Below are 22580 nucleotides of genomic sequence, written 5' to 3' on the forward strand. Positions count from 1 at the left end.
TCATAAGGTAAAATACAAGGTCCCGGGCGCTGATGGCCATTGGCTCATCTGATGGGGTTCTTCAGGGCTGCTGGAGTTCTTACCTCCATGCAGCTGCACCCTTGACCTGTAAATGCAACACCCAAGGAGGCAGCTGGGGCTTCCCCCATACACACTGGTAAGCCCAGAGAGGAAATGATTTTTGAGCTCTGCCCTGGTTTCCCGGAGTGCTTCTCACACTTAAGCAAGCATCGGCAGGCCTGGAGGGCCCCACATTGGGAGACTCTGATCCAGTAGGGCTGCGGCGGGGCCGGAGAGGCCGCTCCAAACATGCCGATCCGGGAGCCACAGTTTGGGTGGCGCTGTCGCGGGTGGTGAAAGGAACCAAAACCCTACAGGAGGAGCTTGGTTATTACGCAGCCGTCCCTCTCCGCCTCTGTCCCTCTTTCAGTGGAGTCTTCGGCGTGGCTGCACCAAGCCCACGGCGCTTTCCCAGCGCTCACTTCCCGGAGCCGCGCCTGCAGCGCTTCCCGCTCCGCCTGCAGCGCCCGCCGCGCCCGCCCGGGCGAAGGCGCGCTCCTCCTCCCGCCGCGCCCTCCGCCTCGGCTCCAGGGCGCGCTCTCCCTCCTCCACCCGCGCCTCGCCCCGCCCCAGCTCCGGCTCCCGCCGGCCTGCGCGGACGGCCAGCGCGCCCATCTGCTCCAGCAGGAGCGCCCAGTCGCCCTCGGAGGCCGCCGCGGGGACGGAGGGCGGCGACGGGGAGCGGGCGGAGGGCGGCTTGCGGCGGGCGCTGCCCTTCTCCAGCTCCCGCCGGTGCGCGCCCTTCCAGGGCTTCCCTAGCGCAGGCCCCGCGTGGAAGCCAGGGCCGCGGCTCACCTGCTTCCCGCACAGTGGCAGGAGTCCCAGGGGCCCAGGGGTGTCCCCGACGCCCCGGACCTGGTGAGAGTAACCCCGTTACTCGGAGTATGGCGCCCCCAGGAGGCCGGCAGCCGACGGCGCCAGGCCGCCCTGCACCACAGTGTCCTCCAGCCCGCGGGTCTCCTCCCTGCTGACCATGGGCTCTTCAGACTTCCCCTCTATCTACAGGGTCTTTCAATTTGATTGCAGGCCCTATTCCCAGGACTGCACTGACTCAGGGATTCTAGCCGACCGAGCTCACTGCGTCGAAACGCTGCAGCAACACTCCTAAGCTCAGTGCTGTGAGCCTCTTGTGTTCATTCTTTCTGCGCATGATTACAGGTGCCGCAGTCATCAAATAAAATTACTTGCCTTTATAGCTCATCCCAACTACATGGCTCCTCCCCTGTATAAGCATTCACTTCCTCCACTTTTTCATTCAAAGGCTGGTTGTGCATCTGCTCAGGGCCACGCAAGTACTGGTGATGATTCCGATAAGAAGGGGCCACCACAAAGTCCCAGCTGCAGGACGCTCAGGGACCCATCACTCCCAGGCTGGGCGCACTGGATGCAGGCTGGCGGGCTGTGGGTGGAGGGCCCGGCCACTATCCCCGCAGATATTTTGTCAATGCAATCCTTTATATATGAGTCAGGGGCCCAGTTTGTCCATGTGTCTTGATACAGGGGCAGTGTGGGCTACACTGCATTTGTATATCAAAAGCTCACTTTGTGGCTTATTTTGTATTCCCTGGGATTTCCACCCATGCATTTATGGATTTCTGCACGTAGGCATATCACACAGTCTGTCACAGATCTGAAATATGTCTGTAAAGCCCAAGGCAGGAAGTATTCTAGACTTTGTGGACCGTGTGGCCTTAGTCATGAACTCTCCTTTCTACACTTGTGGCAGAAATGCTACTCTAGATCACTTAAAGAAAGGAAAGGAGTGTCTGTTGTTCCAAATTAAACATTATCTACAGAAACAAACAGCAGAGCAGGTTGGACCTCAGGGCAGAAGTTTGCCCATCTCTGCTTAATCCAGCACATGGAGAATGTAGTTTGTTATTCTCACCTTCCACTCCCCAATTTCACACATTTCATTGGCTCTGATGATGATGGCATCAGCGTGTGAGAAATACCAATAAACCTGTACCATGATCACTTCCTATGGTATTGCAGAAAGCGTAAGCTTTCATGCTCAAATGTGGAATCACAAAGGGTGACACAACCATGAACAAATCTAATGAACAATTGTGACAGCAAAGAAGAAGCAGATCTGTGGGTCAGTGGACTTACTGGCCCAAATAACAGAAAACCCCTATGAGAAAACCTCCATCTAACAGGAAGATTTGGGATCTCCCTTCAAAAGGACTCTGGTTGCAATAGAGCTGTTCTCAGGTCCATTGACTCACAACCTACATAATTTCCTTCAGGTCTCAAGCACCTCCCCATTTTCACTTTCCCATTCAACCTGCATTCTTCCTCCTGGGGTTGGATTCAGGAACTTCTCTAGAGTCAGTCTTCTCAGAAGGGAGAAGCATCTTTCCGAGATCCCCAGAAGATCTTATTTTCCAAGCCTTGGAGAGGTCTTGGTTAAGAAAACTCATCATTCCGAGAAGGGCTCCAGCAGGCATCAAGGAGGTTAGTTTCTAGCTTTGGGGTAGGCAACAGAGCTGGTCTCTGCCAATATTTGCACTCATTCTTTACACAAGTCTGTGTGAAATGAAGTAATTTTCAGACCACGTAATCTTCTCTGCTGGCTGCAACCAATCTTCCATCAGTGGAAGTTGTCATCTGAGAAGAACAATTTGAGCCTTTGCCCAGAACCTTGAAGGACTGTGGGCGGTCATGTTTAGGATCTCTTCTTGGAGAAGCTGGTGGACCCGTGGTGACATGAACTAGAGTGCAAGGCCCACTCAGTCCTCTCCAAACCCGTCCAGCCACCAGGCTTCTATCCCAACGTCTTGCTTTCCCTGGTTTGCACTGAGCCTCTGGCATCTCGCCACAACAGGATGTCCTCAATCAGGCCCCAGCACTGCAACATCAGTAGTTGCCCTGTGTTCTTCCCAGAGTTGCTGTGTGTGTGTGTGTGTGTGTGTGTGTGTGTGTGTGTGAGAGAGAGAGAGAGAGAGAGAGAGAGAGAGAGAGAGAGAGAGAGCAATCGAGAGAGGAGAGAGAATAACTTTGGATGTGGGAATCAGTATCCTCAATTGGCTCTCTCCTAATAAGCTAATTAAGGAAGCATCTATAACTCATTGATAGCCCGGTTCCATTATTTTGGATATTCGCCATGTGTCCTCCTTACTGCACAATAGTATTGCCGTTCGCAGAAAGGGACAATGGGTCACAGAAAAAAATAAATAGGGAACATGGACATTATCCTTCTTTAATTCTTCATTTCAAACCCATATCTCTTTTGCTGTTACTTGAGTGAGATTTTGAACCCCACAGAGCCAGTTTCCTCCAGGCCACATGGGACCACATCTTCCATACAAGACCGAGAGAGCAAGAAGAAGGACACACATTCAGTGCCCAGCTCCGAGCTGGTCATCAGAAAAAATGTGTCATTTGGTCACTCATTTTATTATAGTGTCACTGAACGAAATAAGACATAGCAAGGGTGGATGTCCAATGGATCAGAAACATGGATAACTAGGCACCATGAATTGAGAACATGACATCGCAAGGCTCATTACAAGTGTAAAAATGATGGCTTTGCCAGCCTCTCCAGAAGATCAACTAGTTCCATCCCCCTATCCCCTATTACCGACAGCCCCTTCCAACATGAAAAAGGTAGAATGGGCATAGTCCAAAAACCCCCAAAAGACTCAGAGAAAGGTCAGAGTGGATGGTGGAGTTATCCAGAAAAGGTAGGGCTAACAAACAACTATGATTGCTGAATTGCTAAAATGATATTTCTTTTAGTCTCCAGTATCTTAGAGCACGGAGAAGTAAAAGTGTAAAATTCTGTACTTTTAACCCATATCAAAGTCTGAAATTTGTTCTACAACTAATTGTTGTGATGTGGTTTAAATCATTGCTTTTTTTGTATACATGTGATTTTTCACAAAAAGAAAACCAGTCGATTGTGATTATAAATAAAATAAAATTAAAAAAAGAAGATGGCCTTGAAAAGAAGAGATGTAAGTTCCATTTCTCAGTGGTGGTGCCGAGGGACAAGGGAATGGGGGTGGGTACTGGCTGCAAAGAGCCATGATGTTTCAACTCTCGCTGGGGTTGGTGGTTCATGGGCAAGGAAGCCATTTCAAAGTGTACTGCTGTGAACAGGTGAAGGGTATGGCCTGAAAGCATGTCAAGTAAATGTCTTTAGAGTGGACATAAAAAAATAGAAGTCCAAAGAATAATCCTAGAAACAATAAATTTATTTTCACATATCAATCAAAGAACCCATGGTTTTAATTTTATCGCTCAAACAACTACTTCATCCCCCAGTGAATAGTGTTTAATCCTGCGAATGAAAGGCTGGATTCAGTGTAGGTCTAAGGGTGCATCTAGACAAACTGCAGTCTCAATTCAAACCCTCAAACAGCCACCGTTCTATTAGTGAATGGCAGAACAATAATCCTTTGTAAGGTTTGTTTTAGGAGATAAAACATTTAGACACCCATGAGTGAGTGTTCCCATCAATGAAAGCGAAAAGAACCTTTGGGACCCTTTGTGTGACTGCAGCCCTAGGTCTGACCAGATTAGATTGGGGTATCCTTCTCCCCATGCTCCCTAGAACGGTTCTATACATAGTTAGGGACCATTTTCACGCATGCGGCTAAATACGAATGTAATGTGATCTGCTGCATGTCTAGTTCACATTGTGATATAATATGCTTCTGTGGGTGTTTCCAGGGCCTTCCTATCCACTTAAGAATTGCTGCCCTTCTGTGTGTACATCTGTACCTACTGTGTGCCAGGGATCACCAACATTTCTGTGATACCCACGATATAAATGGTATAGACACTGTGGGCCCTGTACCTTCTGTCAAACTTATTAGACCCTGCTTCTGTGGGAGATACGCAGCCATAGTCCACGAAAAACAAACGAGTGGCAGTTGCTGCAAAAGAAACATTATTTAAAGAAACAAGTAGTGGAGCACGTTCTGGACCTGACGGCTGTAGTTTGCTGACATCTTCTGAATCCAACAACTTTGGGGATCTAATGCACTTTTCTTTTTATCTCTGTCTCTGTCTGTGTGCACATGTCTGTGTGTGTGTGTGTGTGTGTGTGTGTGTGTGTACGTGTCTCTGTGTGTGTGTGTCTACCCCTTTTCTCTCTCACTTACTTACATCCTCCTCAACTGCCTGCCCAGCATTGGCCTCTGGCAGATGACATCCAAGAAAAGACTCTCCTGGTAGGAAGGCACCCGTATCCTCATGATGGTCCTGCCTGACTCCTTATTTCTGATCCCTGGAACCTTGGTGTGGTGTGGATGCTGCCGCTCCCCACTGCACTGCTGAAATCTGATGACACCCACGGGCGAGCAAGGTGCAGAGTGGGCACAGTGGATGTGGGTAGAGAGCAGGCTTGGGACTCAGGGAAGAAAAAAATGTGCATTGAGGAGCCCTGCGTGCCTGGTCATGTTGGCAAACCCTGCTCTGTGACCACATCGGGACACTTCCTCTTCTGCCCCTTGATTTCCACTGGTCATGCTGAAGGGATGATTTCTGCCCTGAATCTTGTATAGCGTTATGGAGGCAAAGAGAATATTAGATGAGAATGGGCTTTACAAATTCTTAAAGCACCATACGGTGCCAATTTTTCTATCGAAGAATTAATCAGAGTTGTTAAATATTTGCATTTTCTAAACATTACAAGGAAATATTTATTTTTAAAGGCCACAAAGAAATATGTCCCACATGGATCCCTTGTTTGTTATCTCAGAGTTCGTGTTCATTATGGTTTTTGCATCCTTCCAGAAATTTTCTATGCACAGTGCGAATAAGTGTGTGTGTGTGTTCATGGTAGCACAGTCTACACCAGAGCTTCCAGAGAAGTATGAGGAGAGCCACATATATATTTTATATTTTCTAAGTCTAGTAAAAAATATTCAAAAATAGCAAAATTTCATCATGATATATTTATTTCAGTATATTTGAAAATATATTTAAAACATATTATAAATATCAACAAATACTGACATATTTTATTGTGTTTATTTCATACTAACACCTTGCAATCTGCTGATCGCAATTCCTGTAACTCTAAATTGACACACGTGGCTGGTGGCGAAACTTGGTCCCCAGTTGGGAGGTCCGCTTACGCAGGACGAAGTTAAAATTCCCCGAAGGGTCCATCCCATAGAATACATTAGCTTGCAGTGGAATGTTCAGTCCTGGTGGAGAGGGGCAAAGGGGCGGTCAGCTGTGCTCATGTGGGCCCCAACGGCTCCACAGCCTGTGTACTACACAAGGTTTGCCTGTGCCAGAGATGTGAGTCTCCCAGTCCATGCCTAGTACCAGCAAAGACTCCTTGGAATGACCCCTGCCCAAAGGCAAAACTGAAAAAGCTCTGAACCCAACAAATCTTATTAGGAGTGGCACTGAATCCATCCCTGGCAACCTCATCTTAGAGGTATCAGAGTGTCCTCCCATCTGCACATCCCGCTCCCCTGCCCCAGGTGCCTTCACTGATGGGGATCTCAGGGCTCAAGGAGTTTTCTAGAATGCAGACATCTCCTATGAATCAAGCACTGCTCAGGACAAGGCCTCTGACAACCAAGGAAAGACAGGCAAAGCCCAGGCCTCCTAACAGGACCCAGGGAAGTCTCTCCACTCTAGGGCCCCTCAACCTAGCACTGACTTCCTCTCTCATCCTACTTTCCACCTGACTGTCCTGGCCTAGAGCTTGCTGTTATGCAATGCTGGACCACGCTTCCTGCTTCTGCCTCAATTGTGTGGCTCCGTCTCTAGGTCCTCATTCTCACAAGGTCTCAGTCTTCCTTCTCTGAAAGACGGACTCACCCCTACCCTGCCCATCTCAGCCAGTGGTGCTGGAAGATAAGAGAGGATTTAGACAAAAACCTCCAGGGACCTAAAACTGTTTGCCTGGGCTATAAGTGTTAAGATGAGATCAGTTCACCCAAAACAAAAAAAGTTGTCATAAATGGTGCACGGTCAGGGGATGTGCTTTCACATGAAGTGGTTTCCTCTACCTTCTGGGATAAGAAATGGCCATAGACGGCTTAAGCAACTGCTGCACGGACCCAGCCACTAGGCTGCTCGACTCTATGACAGTGCTCAGTGCTGTCTATATGGAATTGCCTCGCTAGAGGTTCCCAAGGGGATCAGCAAGAACTTGTTTTCTTTCTGCACCACAGAACATGGATTTTAAGATTTCTTATGGGTGCCCCGAAACTCATGATCGTTTAGCATGCTCAGCTCATCCCATCCTAGCTAGGGATGGCCTGTTACTGAGGACCATCAGCTAGCATTCATGTCCATCGGGCCAGGAAAAGAGACCTTTGACTAGGATCTCAATCATGTCAGCTGTGTACTATGACCCACTGCCTAGGCGACACCCAAGGAAGACATATGACCAGGAGATGGTCATGGCAGGGGATATTTCCTGTGGGCATGGAGGGCAATGAGATGCTGATCTCCATGATTTCTGGATGTTTCTGCAGCACACAGCCTCCGTCCTGGAGACTAGGAGCATGCTGCTGAGATTGCCCCCTCACAGAGGCCTCTTTGATGAGCCCCTTACTTACTTCGATGTCTCGAAATCATCTGTACCAGCTCGTAGTCCTGTTCTGCTTCCTCCTCCAGGTGGTACTTGGCGAGGGCTTTGCGGATCACTGCTGGGGCCCTGTCATCACAGGTCACCTGGATATGTCGGGGGACAGGTCATCAGGGCATGGGTCCTGCAGCTGGCTCCCACCAGGGCAGGGGCTGGGGCCCTTCAGGACTTGTCTCAGCTGGGTGCACAGAGCTCTCACATCCTAGTTCAGCCTGGGTCCACAGGGGCCCTGTGGTCATTTTGTGCTCCCCTGGGAGACCACCATGGAATGAGGGGGGGTCTTTCCAATCATTCCTTCCCCATTTCCTACCAGACCTACAAGCCTTCTTATTGCTCACTCCCCTAGGACAGGGCCGCTACTCTCTAGCTCATCAGCCGGCTCAGCACCTATGAGCTAGTACAGTCCCTGGGAAAGAAGTCTCCATGCAGGTGGGTACTGCAAATGGATGGGTCCAGCCTCTGCCAGCACTTCCCACCACAGCTCAGGCATCCCTAAGACCCCAGGATATCTGTCCTCCTGAACATTCTCCTCAGGTGAACGATAGGAGGATTCCCGAGGAGTCCAAGCCTGGATGTCAGTGAGGAGAAGAAGACAGACACCCCTGGCTTACTCCATGCCAGGCCTGTGCTGAGTCATGGGAGACACCCCAGCTGTATCACCCCAAATGCCTGGGCATGGGCAAAGCTCACAGAAAGGTGATCCAAGTGACAGCTTAGGTTCAACCACACAACTCCTGGCATTAAGTCAAGTTCAGAAGAGGGCAGGGGGGTAACATGGCACCTCCAGCAGCCAGGGTGCAGGCGGGGGCAGATGTGGCTCCACTGGCTGATCTATCCCGAATCTGGTCACTTCAGAGCCGCTTCCCTGAGTGAGTGCCTACACACCTGCCTGGGTGGCAGCAGCAGACTCTAACTGGCTGCCCTGGGTCTACCCTAACTAGGATGAGATGTGACCCAGTCCCTGAGGCCCCTCTCACCTCACTCATGCCCCCTGCCCCTTTGCTTCTGATGTCCCAACTGCTCCTCAGGTGGGGCCAGGCACACATCAAGCTTGGGGCTTTCCATGTTGTCCTCTCTCTCCCTCCTCCCAGGGACTGCCTGAGGGAGGTCATTCCAGGCTGTCCAAACTCCAGAGGGCGGCCTCTAATCCCTGCCCACTGTCCTGAGCCGTGATTGCCGTCACACACCAGCCTGTGCTCCTCCCCGGTGTGCTTGAGTGTCTGACCTCCCCCACCACCAGCCTGAGGGCTCCAGGAGCCAGGGAGGGAACAGGCCAATCATTCCGCATTCGCTGTCTGACCTGAGAGGGCCCCGGGGACGGCTGCCCGCCCGGCTCACCAGGATGCTCTTGTACACGGTGCTGCTGTCTCCATCCAGGCTGACACGGATGATGCAGCGGTCGCCCACCTTCTGGTTGTACAGCAGCTGTGGGTCTGAGGCTCTTTGGGGCCTCACAGGGGCCACGTGTGCTGGGTGGGCCGAGGAGGAAGTAGCGTCGCTGGAGGCTGCAGTGACAGCGGACGACTCCAGGCACAATGGCGAGGTCGGCTCTCCATACTGCTGGGAGAGAGCGAGATCAGGTTCCACCCCAGAGTCTGCGGGACGCCTCCGGCCGACCACGGGATTCAGAGGTTCGCGGAGCTCCACTTAAGAGTCTGGACCGCCACCCTGTTTTGTGGGTGTGGAGAGGGGAACACGGGCCTTTGAAGGGAGGCAGGGACAGACCTTCTGGGAGCAGGGATGGACAAGCACCTGCTTCTCCTGTCCACCAGGCCCTGCAGTGACCGGGTCCATGCGGATCTGCAGGTCAGGCTGGGAAGTGCAGGTCACATGTCCTGGGATCGAGGCAGTTGTGTCCCCAATGCTCAGGCTGCGGTCACACTGTAGCTGGTCACTAGACAGGGAGGTGCCACTGATGCAGGGTTCAGCAATGGGTTCCTGGGGGCTGGATGGAAGGGGGAACTCACCTGGGGTGGGTGCCAAGGACACAGTCCACACCCTCATATGCCCCCTACCCAGAGGGGATATGCCTCCAAGCACCAAAGTGCTCACTGAGCATCTCCTATTTCTTTCGAGAGTCACCAGGTCCAGAACGATGGGGCAATTGACATCGTCACAGGACTCGTCAGGAGTGGGAGGTGGGGAATCCCAACGCGAAATTGTGGACGCCCGGAGCCCATGCATAACCCAAAGAAAATGAGCCCTAGGCAGCCACACTGCCCTGTCCTGAATCGGGAACGTACTCGGTGCTCTGAGGCTGGAGAACATCTGGCAGTCTTGGGGCCTGGAGTGTGTTGCTGGCCGACAGGGATGGGGGCTCCCGCTCACAGGACAGGTGGTAGCTACAGGGCAGAGGGCTGCAGTGAGGTTCCCTGAACCACAGCTCAGGGCTCCCTCCCAGAGTCTATTAAGAAGAAAGCGGCCGGGAGCCCCAGCAGTCAGACCTCAGGTGTGAGGGATCCCCAGAGCCATGGCCACAGGCTTTCAGGGCCTGGGCTGGAGGGAGGAGGCCCCCTGCTGCTTTCCACTTTCTGTCATGGTCTTACCGCTCTGACTCGGTGAGCTGCTCTACGGTACCAAACCAGGCCCCAAATTGCTCCAGGGGCCTCAACCGGATGGAGGTCCATCCCAGCTGGAAGAGCTGGATCTTCAGGATGAGCTGGTAATCCTGGTGCAGAGAGAAGGGGAGGGTTGAGGGGGGCCCAGCTGGGCCTGCTGGATGGGACAGGGGCTGCTGTCGGGTTCGGGTCTTTACTCGCAAGGGTTTTCTTCCTCCCGGGCCCTCTCCTTCAAGATGTCCCTGTCCTCAGCAGAGGATACTCAGAGCCCCTCCCCCAGGAAAATGTCCTCGATGCCACCTCCTCCCTGCTCCCCACAGGGCAGGTCAACTTCATCTCTGAGAATCAAACTCCCCCCATAAAAAAATGAAAGTGGGTAGAAGCCCCCCTCACATCTGCACCCACCCTGCAGGGATGCCCCGAGCTCCTCACCTTCAGCGCTATCTCGTAATTGATCAGTCTCCCCTGTAAGACAGACAGCCCATGCCCATGAGATGAGGTCCTCCAGGTTCTGACAAAATCCCCTCACCCAGCTCCTGCTGCACTACTGTGAGGGTTCACCAGGGGCAGGCCATCACCCAAAGTGCTCAGACATGCTCAGGGACCTTGCCCCAAACAGGGAACCCGGGGCAGAGGCATCCAGAACTTTTGGCCTGACCGTCTGTGATGACACATGGAGAGACTGTGGGGACAGGCTGGAAAGAACTCACCAGACTTTCACAAACCTTCCCCTCACAGAGCAGCTGACTTCGTGCTACCCACATGGTAATGCTTGAGGGAGAAGCCATGTCCAGTTCAGACTCCACCTCATGTAGCTGTGAGGTCAGGAATGGATGCACAAAGGAGATGTGGGATATGGCTTCTGCCCGCCCTCTGCATTCCTTGTCTGGAAGTGGATATGACGCCACAGCTCCCAGGGTTGTGAGATGCTCCTATGGATGAGCTGGTCCCAGGGCTGACAGCTTGGGGCTCAGGGAGGGAATCTCTCCCCCAAGCCTCATGGCCCCCACATCCCCCTTCCCTGGACCCCGGTACTACTCACTTCCTGAGTATCCTGGTGAGCTGGAGTGTCGCAGATTCTCTCTGACAGGAGCATCCACAGGTGGGGAACGGTGGCCTGGATGAGAAACACTGGCATCAGATGTAGCATGAGGATCCCTGACTCTCTGCGGCCCACCCTTGCCCCTGCACTGAAGTCTCAGTCTCAGACTCGGGACCACCCACTGCGCACATCTGGGACACTCAGCAACTTTCCACTGACCAACCCTCCAACCCCATGAACCACAATAGTCCTGCTAGTCACCTCCAAAGGAGAGCTTTTGGCAAATTGCAAATCTTATTGGTCGCTGGACCCTCCGACCCAAAAATCCATCTTGAACTGGGGTCTCCCAAGGCCGTCCTTTGACTGGCTACAACAGGGCCTCCTATGTATGAGCTGAGCAAACCACTGTCCTCAGGGTCCAAAAGAGCTCACAGCTCATAGAGGCTTTGCAGGCATAGCAGCACCAGGAGGCAGTCATACAAGGAGGAGGGACCCCTATGCAGTCCTGGATGCAAGTGCTGCCCTGCCTCTCCTTGGCCTCAGGAAAACTTACCCACTCACACAGTGGCCTCTTCTGCACTCTTTTTGGTTTCATTTCCCCAGTCAAATCCACCGAGGTCCCTTCCTACAAGGGTGGAGAGCCAAGTCACTGAGGCCATCCTCCTCTCACCGCATAGTCTCTTCTCATGACTGGGGCCTTCAATAGCTTGCCCGCATCAGCTGGCAGAAATGCTGCTGCTACCAGATGTGAGCTGAGATTTAGGATGGGAATCACAGCTGCAACACACACTAGGGGGGACCTTGAACAAGTGTCCTGACCAATCTGAGCCTCTTATCTCACCTCCAAAGCGCAGAGGAGAGCTGTGTCCCACAGATCTCAGTGTTACTTTCTCTATGGGGTGCTCTCTCTAGCACCTTCTCCTCCTTGGCGCCACAGGAGAGAGTGCCCATAGTCTTGTCTTCCCTTGAATCTCCTACTACATCATGAGGAAGACAAGACAGTGTGTCCTCGTTTCATTACCAGTAGAGGAAACAGGGAACGCAGAGGGAAACAACTTATTCCTGGCTCTGCTGGGAGTTAGGAGTCACAGGCTCTGCCTAGCTCAGTCTGTTATGAAAGCACCTCAACCCTCAGCACATATGCCCAGAGTTATCCTGCCCTCATGCTGTGTGGTGAGTAATGCAGCCAGACATGTCACCAGGGAAGGGAACAGAGGGCTCTGGAGGCCTGATTGAGCAGCTTCTGCCTGCCCAAGCCCACTGGAGACTCTGTCCCACAGTCTCTGCCAAAGTTCATGCCAATGATCCCCCCTCCCCAACAAGCCTCTCAGGAAGTTCCCTCTGCCAAGAACTCTCTGTATATCTACCCAGGAAGGGGCCACTTGATGGGTCAGCTCCGATTGGCCAGGTAGAAAGAGCCTCCGCAAGCACTGGGCATTGACATTTTCCTTCCTCTTTTCTGTGGTTTCTAATTAAGGTCCAGAATGAACTGCCCCCATTTTTTAAAAAATTATTAATGAAAAAGAAATTTAACAACAAACGAACAAAAACATTAACATATGATCATTCCGTTCTACATATAGAATCAGTAATTCTCAATATCATCACATAGTTGCGTAGTCATCATTTCTTAGAACATCTGCATCAATTCACAAAAAGACAACAGAAAAAGAAATAAAACGAAAACAGAAAAAAAAAGATGTACATACCATACCCCTTACCCCTCGCTATCATTGATCACTAGCATTTCAAACTAAATTTATCTTAACATTTGTTCCCCCTATTATTTATTTTTATTCCATATGTTCTACTCGTCTGTTGACAAGGTAGATAAAAGGAGCATCAGACACAAGGTGTTCACAATCACACAGTCACATTGTGAGAGCTATATCATCACACAATCATCTTCAAGAAACAGGGCTACTGGAACACAGCTCTACATTTTCAGGCGAACTGCCCCAATTTTATAAGTCCTCCAAACAGTACTCATAAATACCTGGGACATATGAAACTGCTGACGCAGCCCCAGGAGTAGACTCGTACCACACGGAAGGAGACCTGCTAAACCTTCACACTCACTGTGTGTTCCTGAAACTGCTGCCTCACTACACCTGAGGACCAGGGCTTCCTCCCTCCATCTGCTCCCAGGCTGTGTCCAGCCAACCAAATCCCTCTTCATCTTAGATCACACAAAGACCATACTGGAATTTTTCATTGAAACTTGGAAAATTGTCTTCAATCAAAGAGAACAATAGCCCACCCTGTTGGCGCCACCTGCCCCAAATTTACCTGGATTGGGAGGTCCCAATTCAAGGTTTGCCTCATTTCTTCCAATAGGCAGGAGCTACCCCTTTAGGCAGGAGAAAGAACAGAAAATTGGGGTGATGGTGTGAATGCAAATCCATAGGATTTTATACTCAAGGGAACCCAAAGGACTGCATGAATGGTTTTGAAACTGAGTGACTATAAACTTTCCATGGCCAGATGGGATCCCCATGCCACATCAACAGTGCCACTTGTTTTTCCTAGTTGATTGCAATTGGACAGAGAGCTGTGCTGCCTTGCCGGAATCCCTGGGAGGTCTCCCCTCTGGCTCAGCTCTGCACCTGACAGGTCAGGCACCCTCTCCTCACCGGAATAACTGCCCTCAGGGAACATGGAGACTCTGATCCCCACCCATACCACCCTCGGCAACAGGATGCACTGCCTTTCAGCAGGGTCAGCCACTGAGGGGACAATGCCCAGACTCGGGTGAGGCCCCAGGTCCCCCCTGGAGTTTCTCTGGAGATAGGGAGACCCACCTGGAGACTTCCTCCCACGTCTGCTTCATGCGTTCAATGGTGTTACTCTGCAGGGCAGACAGGATCGCATTCAGGGAGGAAAAATTCTTCAGGTCTTGGCACTCCTGCAGAAGGAAAAAGGAATGAGTCAAGAAAGGGCGGCTAAGCTGGCATCTCTCCTTCTAGCAGAGGCAGACACCCACCGAGATCCTGAGTGTGTGCCCCTTGTGCCCAGAGTGTGAAACTATTCAGGGAGGAGGGCTTTAGCCCAAGTCAGGAAGGAGACCAGGTAAGAAGTGAGTGCTCTGCTCCTGGGACAGGCAAGGTAAGTGCAGAGGCACCAAACACGGAGGGCCAAGGGTCTGTGGAGGGACCTAGACGACGCATCGAAACCTGAGTGTGACCAAAGTAAAGAGTAAAATCCAGGAACCAGGAGGATAGAGGATGCAGCTTACCACAGCATACCTTAGCCACCTGAATCCAATGCTCCACCACCCTGGCCCTGTCCGAGGCCTTCATCCTCTGGTTCCCGAGGCACGTTGTGATGACACTGCTGCTAACACACTGGAATTGGCTGATGGTGGCTTGGATGGTGGATGCCAGATGTTCTTCACCCATCTTCGCCCGCTGCGACCAGATGGCATGCAAACAGTGGAAAGCCTGGACTTTCCTGAACAGCTCCTGGGGAGGTTGGGAGTGTCACCCTGCCATTGTCCACCTCAACACTGACTCCACCATCCCCAGACAACGGTCCAGTGTTCCAAGCTGCAGCTTTGCAAATGGAGGGTGTGGCTTCAGCCTTGAGGGGGTCTCTGGTTTGGGGTCTCGGCCCCTGAGATTGCCCAGCACTTGCAAGACCCAGGACCCAATGTTGCCAGGCAGAAGAAAACTGCATTTTCCTTAAGTCCTTCCTCAGCAGCAACAATCACAGGATAGCATCTCCTGCAACCCATGCCTAGAAGCAGCTTCTGTACCTCCCCATAGCTATTCGCCTCCCTCGAATGTTGTGCAGATACACATTCCCTGTCAGTGCTATGTTCTGGATACACTGGTGTCTCATCCATGTAGAAGCTGTGGAGGCCTCCTGGAGAGAACGGCTTGAGCCCTGGAACAGGCTGTGCATATGCGTGATCATCTTGGCTGCTCAGCTGGCCAGGCCAAGAAAGATCTCATTGGTTCTAACACACTGAAACTCTGGAGCCCCTTGCTATCGCACATGTGGTCAGTGTCCTGTGACCTCCCCTCCAGCTGGGAAAGTGAGACACTAGGAATTAGAAAATTGCCTAGGCCCCCAGGCTAGAAAATGGTGGAGCTGGGATTTGGACCAAGATGCTTGGACTCCAGATGAGGGAATGGCAAGTCACAGGCAGCACATGCCAGAAAAGTTCCCCTCAATTCCACCCTACCAAGCCCAGCTGCTCACCACTTCCATCCTTGTTAGCTGCTCTGCCATCTGCCTGGGATGGAATGCCAGGACTGGAGACTTCACCTCCCTTAGCCCATAATCTGGACTCTCAGCTGACAAGGAAGGCTCTTCTGATGGCATGAGAGGTGGTGCTGATTGCACCTCCACAGGTGTCACTGGAGGCGGCACCAGTACAGCCTCCTGCTCTGCAGCTGGTGCTATAGCTGGTGACGTAGCACGCACTCGATCCAGAGATGGCACTGCTGCTGGTTCTGAAAGTGACAGTAGTGGTGACTGGTGAGCCACCTCCTACTGTGGAACTGATGCTAGTGCTGCTGAAATAACTGCCTCCAGCTCCAGCGTTGGCAAGGACACCACCTCTGGATGTGGCAGTGTAGCTGCTGCCAGCTCTGGAGATGGTACTTCGAATGGTGAAGTGGATGACTCCAGATCAGAAGCAGTAAATGACTGAACCTCTGGAGGTGGCAGGACCAACAGTATCGGAGTCACCACCAACTGTAGCTGATGCTACAACAGGTGAGTCATCCAGCTCTGGTTCTAAAGAGGAATAACCTTGGAGCTTGCATCAGAACTGCCTTCAGCTCTGGAACTGCAGTAAAAGATGTAGGAGGTGGCTGGAGCTCTACAAACTACAATGGCTCCATCTCTGCTCATGGAACTGGAAGTTGTGCTTGAGGTGCCTCCAGATCTAGGGCTGAAACAATGTCTGGAGCCAGTGATGGAACTGGCTCTGGAGGGGCACTTCAGTGGTTTACAACTCTAGTTCTGACATGATGGCTGGAAAGGAGGACAACACAACAACACAGCTGGCTTTCCAGACCCTTTTCCAGATGCCCAAATGACTGCACTGCCAGGATGTGCAGCTCCCTCAAGCAGGCAAACCACAGAAAGTCTTCCCAGACTGCAATCCCCCTCCTTACTTCTGGCCCACAGGCAAACTCAGGAGTTTCCTCCTTGTGAGGCCTGGCCTCCTCCTCTCCCCACCCTGTCCCTGATGCTCCTCACCCTCTGTCTTGGTCTCAGAGGATTCTGAGCTTCTCTGCTGCAGCTCAGAGAAGAGGGCGTGAGCTCGTCTCTCCAGGACAGACCCAGGCAGGACAACCTGCGCAAGGTCCACCAGCTGCCTGAGGCAAGGAAAGTCTGGAGGCTGATCAAAATCATCTGGATAGTCAACAAGCCAGGTGAGCAGGAGGCAGAAGATGACGCTGCGATGGACAGGTAGGCAGCAGAGTGAGAGGAATGGCCATTCCTTCCACACTGACCTTTGATGACCACCCACCCAGGGGCAGGGCTCCTGGGTCAAGCAAGCCAGACAGACCTATCCATCTGTCTCTCCTTGGCCCCCTCCCACTGGGACAGACTCTTCAGGAAAACATGGAGGGGTTGTGCTGGCTCAAACATTGCCATGGAACTGGCAAACAGGAGGAGGTCATAACTCTTTGTATGATGAGGGAACAGAGTCTGTCCTCCAGCCTCAGCCTGCCCTGTTCCCTCGGGCCATAGGTCTGGAGGTCAGGCCCTGAGAAGTGCCTTCTTCGGCTCGCTGTCACTCCTGTCCTCCTTCAGGTGATGCAGCCCTAGCCTCTGCTGTCCAGTGGCAAGCATGAGAGGGATTCAGGGCTCTGAGTAGCCTCTTCTGCCACCAGCTCCCACACCCCATTCTGAACTTTGAGGAAGGTGTCCCTCTCTCCTCACACAGAGCTCACTCACTTTTTGAAGCATTCCTGGCCGACTTCTCCATTCCCGTCACCAAAGCTGCAGATATCTCCATAACTAGAAGGGACATGAGACTGTCATGTGTAACCCCCTGGGTGCACCTCCTAGTAATAATGCCTGATGCTTCCATCTGACCCCTACGAGCAAGCAAGCCCAGGAGCACAGGGACTTTGGCAGCTTTCTTCAATGACGTAGGCTAAGTGCATTAAAAAGTGCCTGCACGTGTTCGACTCTTCATGTTTGTCTGATGAATGAATAATCACTGAGCTGAACTTTCTCAGATAAGGGTCAGGGCCTGGGGCTCCTCTGCCAGTCCCCACTTTACTCAGCTCAGGCTACAGTAAGACCAGCGTCCACAGAAATGGAAACTCAAACCTCCCTGGAATGAGTAGACAGGTTTCCAGAGTTCATGGCAGGGTCTCTTCAGGTAGAGAGGCAATTTCTAAGTGCTGACAATCCTCCCCACTGATCCCTCTTTTGTGGAGCCTGGCAAAGGGAAGCGCTCTCCATGTTCTGTTCATTCAGTGCTGACTGACCTCAGGCAGTAGACCCTGTTCCTACCCTACTTGTGAGAGGAGGAAACTGAGGCTCGAGGCTGCAATGGCCTTCCCCAGTCATAGAGCGTGGGCTTGGCAGAGCCATCATGGGAAGGAGGAGGGGCAGGCACTCACCTACGGGACACCTGGTCCAGGACGTCTCTGATGGAATGCGAGTACCGGTAAATGCACAGGAGGATGTGTATGCTCACGTCGTCACCCTCTTGAACAGCCTGCTCCAGTTGTTTGAAGAGCTGCTCCCAAGCACGCCTGTTCTTGATGCACGTCGGGTCATTTTGTGTCCCTTTCAAAGCCGATGCTCTTCCATGCTAGGATGGGGCAAAGCAGGAGCAGGAGATTTACCACTGCAGTGGGAACCCAGGAGCAAAGGCAGGGAGTATAGACTTGCCTTTCCCAGACCTTCCGTGACTTCAGCCAAGAAGTGGGACAAGAGTGCATCTACCAGAAAGAGGTCTCAGATTCCAAAGTAGAACTAAGGTGAGGGAATAATGAAGTGCTGAGATCCTTGCCATCATCTGAGAGCTGAGTAACAGTTGAACCTCCCGCATTATTGCCTGGGAAGTGCATTAATCCCATGAGAACTCACAAGCTACTCCCAATCATGAGATGAGGGAACCTTAAAGGTCAATTCAGGATTGTGGAGGTCAGAAGCCACAACCACTGATGCATGGGCTTTGTGATATTGCTTTCATAGTGTGGGAAGCAGGGACTGCTCAAGACATGGAGGGAGAGGTTGCTCCTATATTTCCTTCCTCACTTACGAGGCAGTTTCTACAACTTAGGGACATAGGAACTTCAGGAACTTAGGCCACAGTTCCTGGCATTCTGTGATGTGGACATTTGACACCAGAATTGATGGCATAGAGTGAGCCTCTTTTCTTTACAGCCCAAACCACCTTCATGAGTGTGTCTATAACCTTGGAGAAAGTGTGGAAGGACAATCCAGCCACCTACTCCAGGGGACAGCAGTGTTCAGCAAGTAAAAAGAAAAAGTGCAGCACAATGTAAAGGAGCTCATGGCTTGACCTGAACTGAAAACAATACCGTCATCCCTTCTCAGATGCTACAAGTGTAAATAACGACTTTCTACATGGCCGAGAACAAGTCTGCACAGACTGGTAGAGTGGGTACAAGTTCGCGTTGCCACTGACAATTTTGGCAAAACAGAGGGCAAAGTTGTGGGGTGGGCACTGGCAGAAGTCACCTTTGTAGGATCTGCAACATCTGGCCCACCCCAGAAGCTCAGGGCACTGGGTTGGAGAAACGGCAGGGCCTGCTCTTATCTGCACAAAAGGCTGGCGCAGGTCTAGAGCCTGCCTGAACATGGTCTCAGAGGAGACGCTACGCTATTTATGCAACCTTGATGAGGCACAAAAGGGGGATTCTGCACACAACCCCATTCCACTTCCAAAGAGATGACAACTTCTGTGACCAGGATTAATAGAGGGAATGGTGGCTCCTTACCATTACCACCTGGCTTCCCACCAGCCACCCTGATCTGATGTGACAACACAGAGTCCATCAGGTCTCCCAACCCTGCCACAGTGATCAAATTCCTCATGCCTCCTGCACACTGAAATGAGGAGGGATATGGGGCCGCACAGGCTGGGTGACAAAGCTGTCCTTTCCTGAAGTGTCTGAACTTGGGCCACCTTGACTCACATTTCGGTAACCCCTGCCCAAGCTACGTCGTGTGGCAGGGTTCAGCCAATGTCTACAACTAGACGAAAATGTCTCTTTCCTCTCTCGCTTAGAGCCAGATGCTCGAAATCGAGGAAAACACCACGAGAACATACTCATCCTTCAAGCGTCTCTGGCAAAGTGAGCCAGGTCGGAGGCTGCTTTCAAATCTAGGTGCCTGGTTACCAGGGTTCCAAGTTCTGTGGGCTCTGTGTCCAAGGAAGTGAGGTCATCTTAACTGAAATTTCTTAACTGACAGGACCTCCATGAAGGTCCCTCCAGATGCCTGACATCTCATCCCCCTCAACCAATTCATCCCATTAACTGGTCCCAATTCCCATAACACATCCCTCCCCACTGCTTCTTGGGAAGGCCAGGTACAGAGAGGGCCCCAGGCATGAGCAAAGAGAACTCAATTCACACACAACTAATCCCTCTTTTGAATTTTGTCACCCTGATGTGTGCACTGTTACCCTTATTGCGGTGTCTCCTAATTCTCCACAACTACACAATGGGCTATTTCCACCATCTACTTCCTGGGTCATCAAGTGGTTATGAGATAATAAGTACGCAAGCCACGGCTGATTGCAGGGGAGCTCATACACTAACAGAGATGAAAGTATTGTAAGAAGTGGTACTCCATCACATGGAATACCACTCAAAAGAATGCCGAGTTCTGCCTATCAGATCCTGGGAAAGTCAGATTCACCCCTGGCCTCATCTCTGGACGGACAACATGATGAGTTTAAACTTAAATGTATTGCAGATATGATTGCTCTTTGGCATGAAATCTTCCAATGGCTTCCCATTCTAATTAGAATCAGAACCAAGTGTCTCAAACAGGCCAATGCTGTGGATAGTCTAGGTCAAGCTGAACCCAAATTAACTTCCTAAAAGTCTCCAAAAGGGTGTTCTATGGGCACAGTCTCAAACACAAGTCAATAAGGAGTGTGGGCTAAGGGAATAGACATGACAGCCATGGAGGAAGTGGCTTGTACATGGAGAAATGCTTGGCCTGTACCCAGAGTGAAGGGAGCTCCTACTACAGGGTTGAGGGAACATGAACGGGAGTGTCTTATGATAAGAACTATAAGAATATCCTGCAGCTGATTCAGCACTAAGCACACTGGGAGTGAAAAAGGTGATCACTGGGACACAGGCAAGGCTGTCTCATCACACTGGTAGCAATTCAGAGCAGGAGGAAGCCAAGTTGACACATGTCCACCCCACCCAAGCCCAGACCCTTAAGCTTCACCCATGGAAAAGGAGGTTTGCCTAAATGTCTTCATTTGTACAATGCCGGTATAATGGTGGCCATCTGCCTTCTTAATGTGTGAGAATGGTGGCTCAAAGTTGCAGAGTTGACTACTTGTCAAAGTAGTTCTTCAGGAAATGTCATACCTGATATGTCTGATTAATCTAATGTCACTTAATCCTCACCACTGGGTTAAAATGGATAGAGTGAACTGCTCAATGTCCAAAATCTCAGAGATCAGTTTGGAAACACCTAAGGCTCTTTCACCTGTCTCACATTCATGCAGTTATTCAACTAAAATCCTGAAAGCACCATCTCTGTGTCCAGCAAATGGCAAAGACTGGGGCATCGTCCATGACTTCTTGAAACTTACAGCTGGGAGGGTGAAGAGGTGGCATGTCCACATGAAGAATAATGACTTAGAGTTGATAGGAGCTCTTCAGAGGATGCACATAAACCTCCTCTCCAGACAGTGTAAAAATCCAAGCAGGCTTCCTGGAGGTGATTATAGAAAGGAGTCACTGGGAATTGTCCAGGTTATGTGACATACACGGTGGGAAGAGCATTCCTGATGGGTGGGGAGCATCAGCAAACATGTTCTGCATCAGAGCTTAGAGGTTGGGTGATGATTTTAGACTACAAAGAGGGAAGGGAGACAACTGAGCCTAAAGAAACGACATGAAGCTTAGATGCAGGGATGCAACTACAGGACAAAGGTGCACGATGACTACAGGGATAATCTTCTATTATATTCATTAAAGTGGCATTTCCCAAAAGATGAAGGCTTCAGAGAGCAGGAAACATTGACCTGCCCAGGTAAGACTGACAATTGTGTTTTATGAACTTCTAACCTGATCTAACCTGCAGCAAGGTTTGGGTCTCCCAGCTTGCATTCTGCTCCATTCATTCCCAACCAACTGCAAGCATCTTCTTTTTGGCCCCTAAGCCCAAGGCAAGTTCCTTAATATGTTTGCAGTGACCACTATGTCAAACTGGTGAGAACTGAACCAAGTTGTCAAAATATGTGATTAAGTCATCAGCTTAAAATGAAAATAAGAGTCAGGTCTTGAAGTGTATTCTGCAAGCCAGAGCTTAAACAGAAAAAGCCCTGATTCCACTCCTGCTTCCTTTTCCCCAGTGGACAGGGTTTGGTGGGGTCAAATAGACCAACGCAGGGGAAGGGATTCTCACAGCAGATGTGTGTCTAAACAAAAGGCTTCTGTCAATTAATGGACCAGGGAGGGAAAGGGGGAAAGAAAGGCACGTACAAGGAATGGGTACTGATTTCCTCAACTGAGTGCAGTTTAGAAGATGTGCTTCCACATGTCTCCTCTGCCCCACCTCCTCTATATTAGCTTTCAAATCCACCTGGAGGGGTTGACCAGCAAGTGGCCTCACAGGGCTGAGTTAACCCCCACATACATTCAGTATGCACTCAGGGAGGAAGAGACCAAAGCCCACAGGGCTCTTCAGCTAGTGTTTTCTGTTCCCTTTCACTTAGGAAAGGGAAGGATAGTCCTTCCACTTCACCCAGTCCCCCTGGAAGAACAGCCACCAATACTCTAGGTTACTGTTGATCTCAGGACAGTGGAATAATCATATCCTCAGTCTGCTGAAGGATGGTGTGTGTGCTGGGTTGAAGCTGATGTACCCCAGAAAAGGCCATGTTCTTTTAATCCATTCTTTTGTGTATAGATGTATTCTAAGTGGGACCTTTGATTAGGTTGTTTCAACTGAGATGGGACCAAGACCATTCAAGGTGCATCTTAATCCTTTACTAGAGTACATTATGGGAGCATAAAAAGCAATAACACCCACAGAGTTGGGAGACAAATTCCCCGGTGATACTAAGAGAGATCCCAAAAGCATGCAAAGAGTAAGCCACTGGAATCGCAAGCTGAAAGCATTGGAACCCAAAAGATAAGAACCAGCAGACACCGGA

General features: G+C 51.0%; 1 protein-coding gene and 1 pseudogene across 9 annotated transcripts in view; both read right to left on the bottom strand.

The window, feature by feature from the left end:
- Positions 1-371: 371 nt before the first annotated feature.
- On the bottom strand, positions 372-1210 carry LOC143661697 (zinc finger BED domain-containing protein 3-like; annotated as a pseudogene).
- A 4751-nt stretch (positions 1211-5961) lies between these two features.
- LOC143661291 (ral guanine nucleotide dissociation stimulator-like) overlaps positions 5962-22580 on the bottom strand; it is a 37988-nt gene continuing 21369 nt past the window's right edge. For 3 of the 9 annotated variants that reach the window (XM_077134812.1, XM_077134813.1, XM_077134811.1), the window contains 18 exons: positions 21012-21133; positions 17818-18011; positions 17141-17203; positions 16436-16635; positions 15428-15681; positions 14470-14685; positions 14026-14129; positions 13514-13574; positions 11778-11849; positions 11225-11299; positions 10893-11114; positions 10615-10647; positions 10171-10292; positions 9868-9966; positions 9350-9569; positions 8963-9181; positions 7596-7710; positions 5962-6221 (listed from right to left, as the gene is read on the bottom strand). In XM_077134812.1, coding sequence (XP_076990927.1) covers positions 6091-6221; positions 7596-7710; positions 8963-9181; positions 9350-9569; positions 9868-9966; positions 10171-10292; positions 10615-10647; positions 10893-11114; positions 11225-11299; positions 11778-11849; positions 13514-13574; positions 14026-14129; positions 14470-14685; positions 15428-15681; positions 16436-16635; positions 17141-17203; positions 17818-18011; positions 21012-21044 — 2433 coding nt within the window. In that variant the 5' untranslated portion in view covers positions 21045-21133 and the 3' untranslated portion in view covers positions 5962-6090. The remainder of the gene's footprint in view (positions 6222-7595; positions 7711-8962; positions 9182-9349; positions 9570-9867; positions 9967-10170; positions 10293-10614; positions 10648-10892; positions 11115-11224; positions 11300-11777; positions 11850-13513; positions 13575-14025; positions 14130-14469; positions 14686-15427; positions 15682-16435; positions 16636-17140; positions 17204-17817; positions 18012-21011; positions 21134-22580) is intronic. The other 6 variants (XM_077134815.1, XM_077134814.1, XM_077134818.1 and 3 more) reach the window with 5 other exon arrangements.

The sequence above is a fragment of the Tamandua tetradactyla genome, chromosome 17, assembly GCF_023851605.1.
Source record: "Tamandua tetradactyla isolate mTamTet1 chromosome 17, mTamTet1.pri, whole genome shotgun sequence".
Classification (NCBI taxonomy): Eukaryota; Metazoa; Chordata; class Mammalia; order Pilosa; family Myrmecophagidae; genus Tamandua; species Tamandua tetradactyla.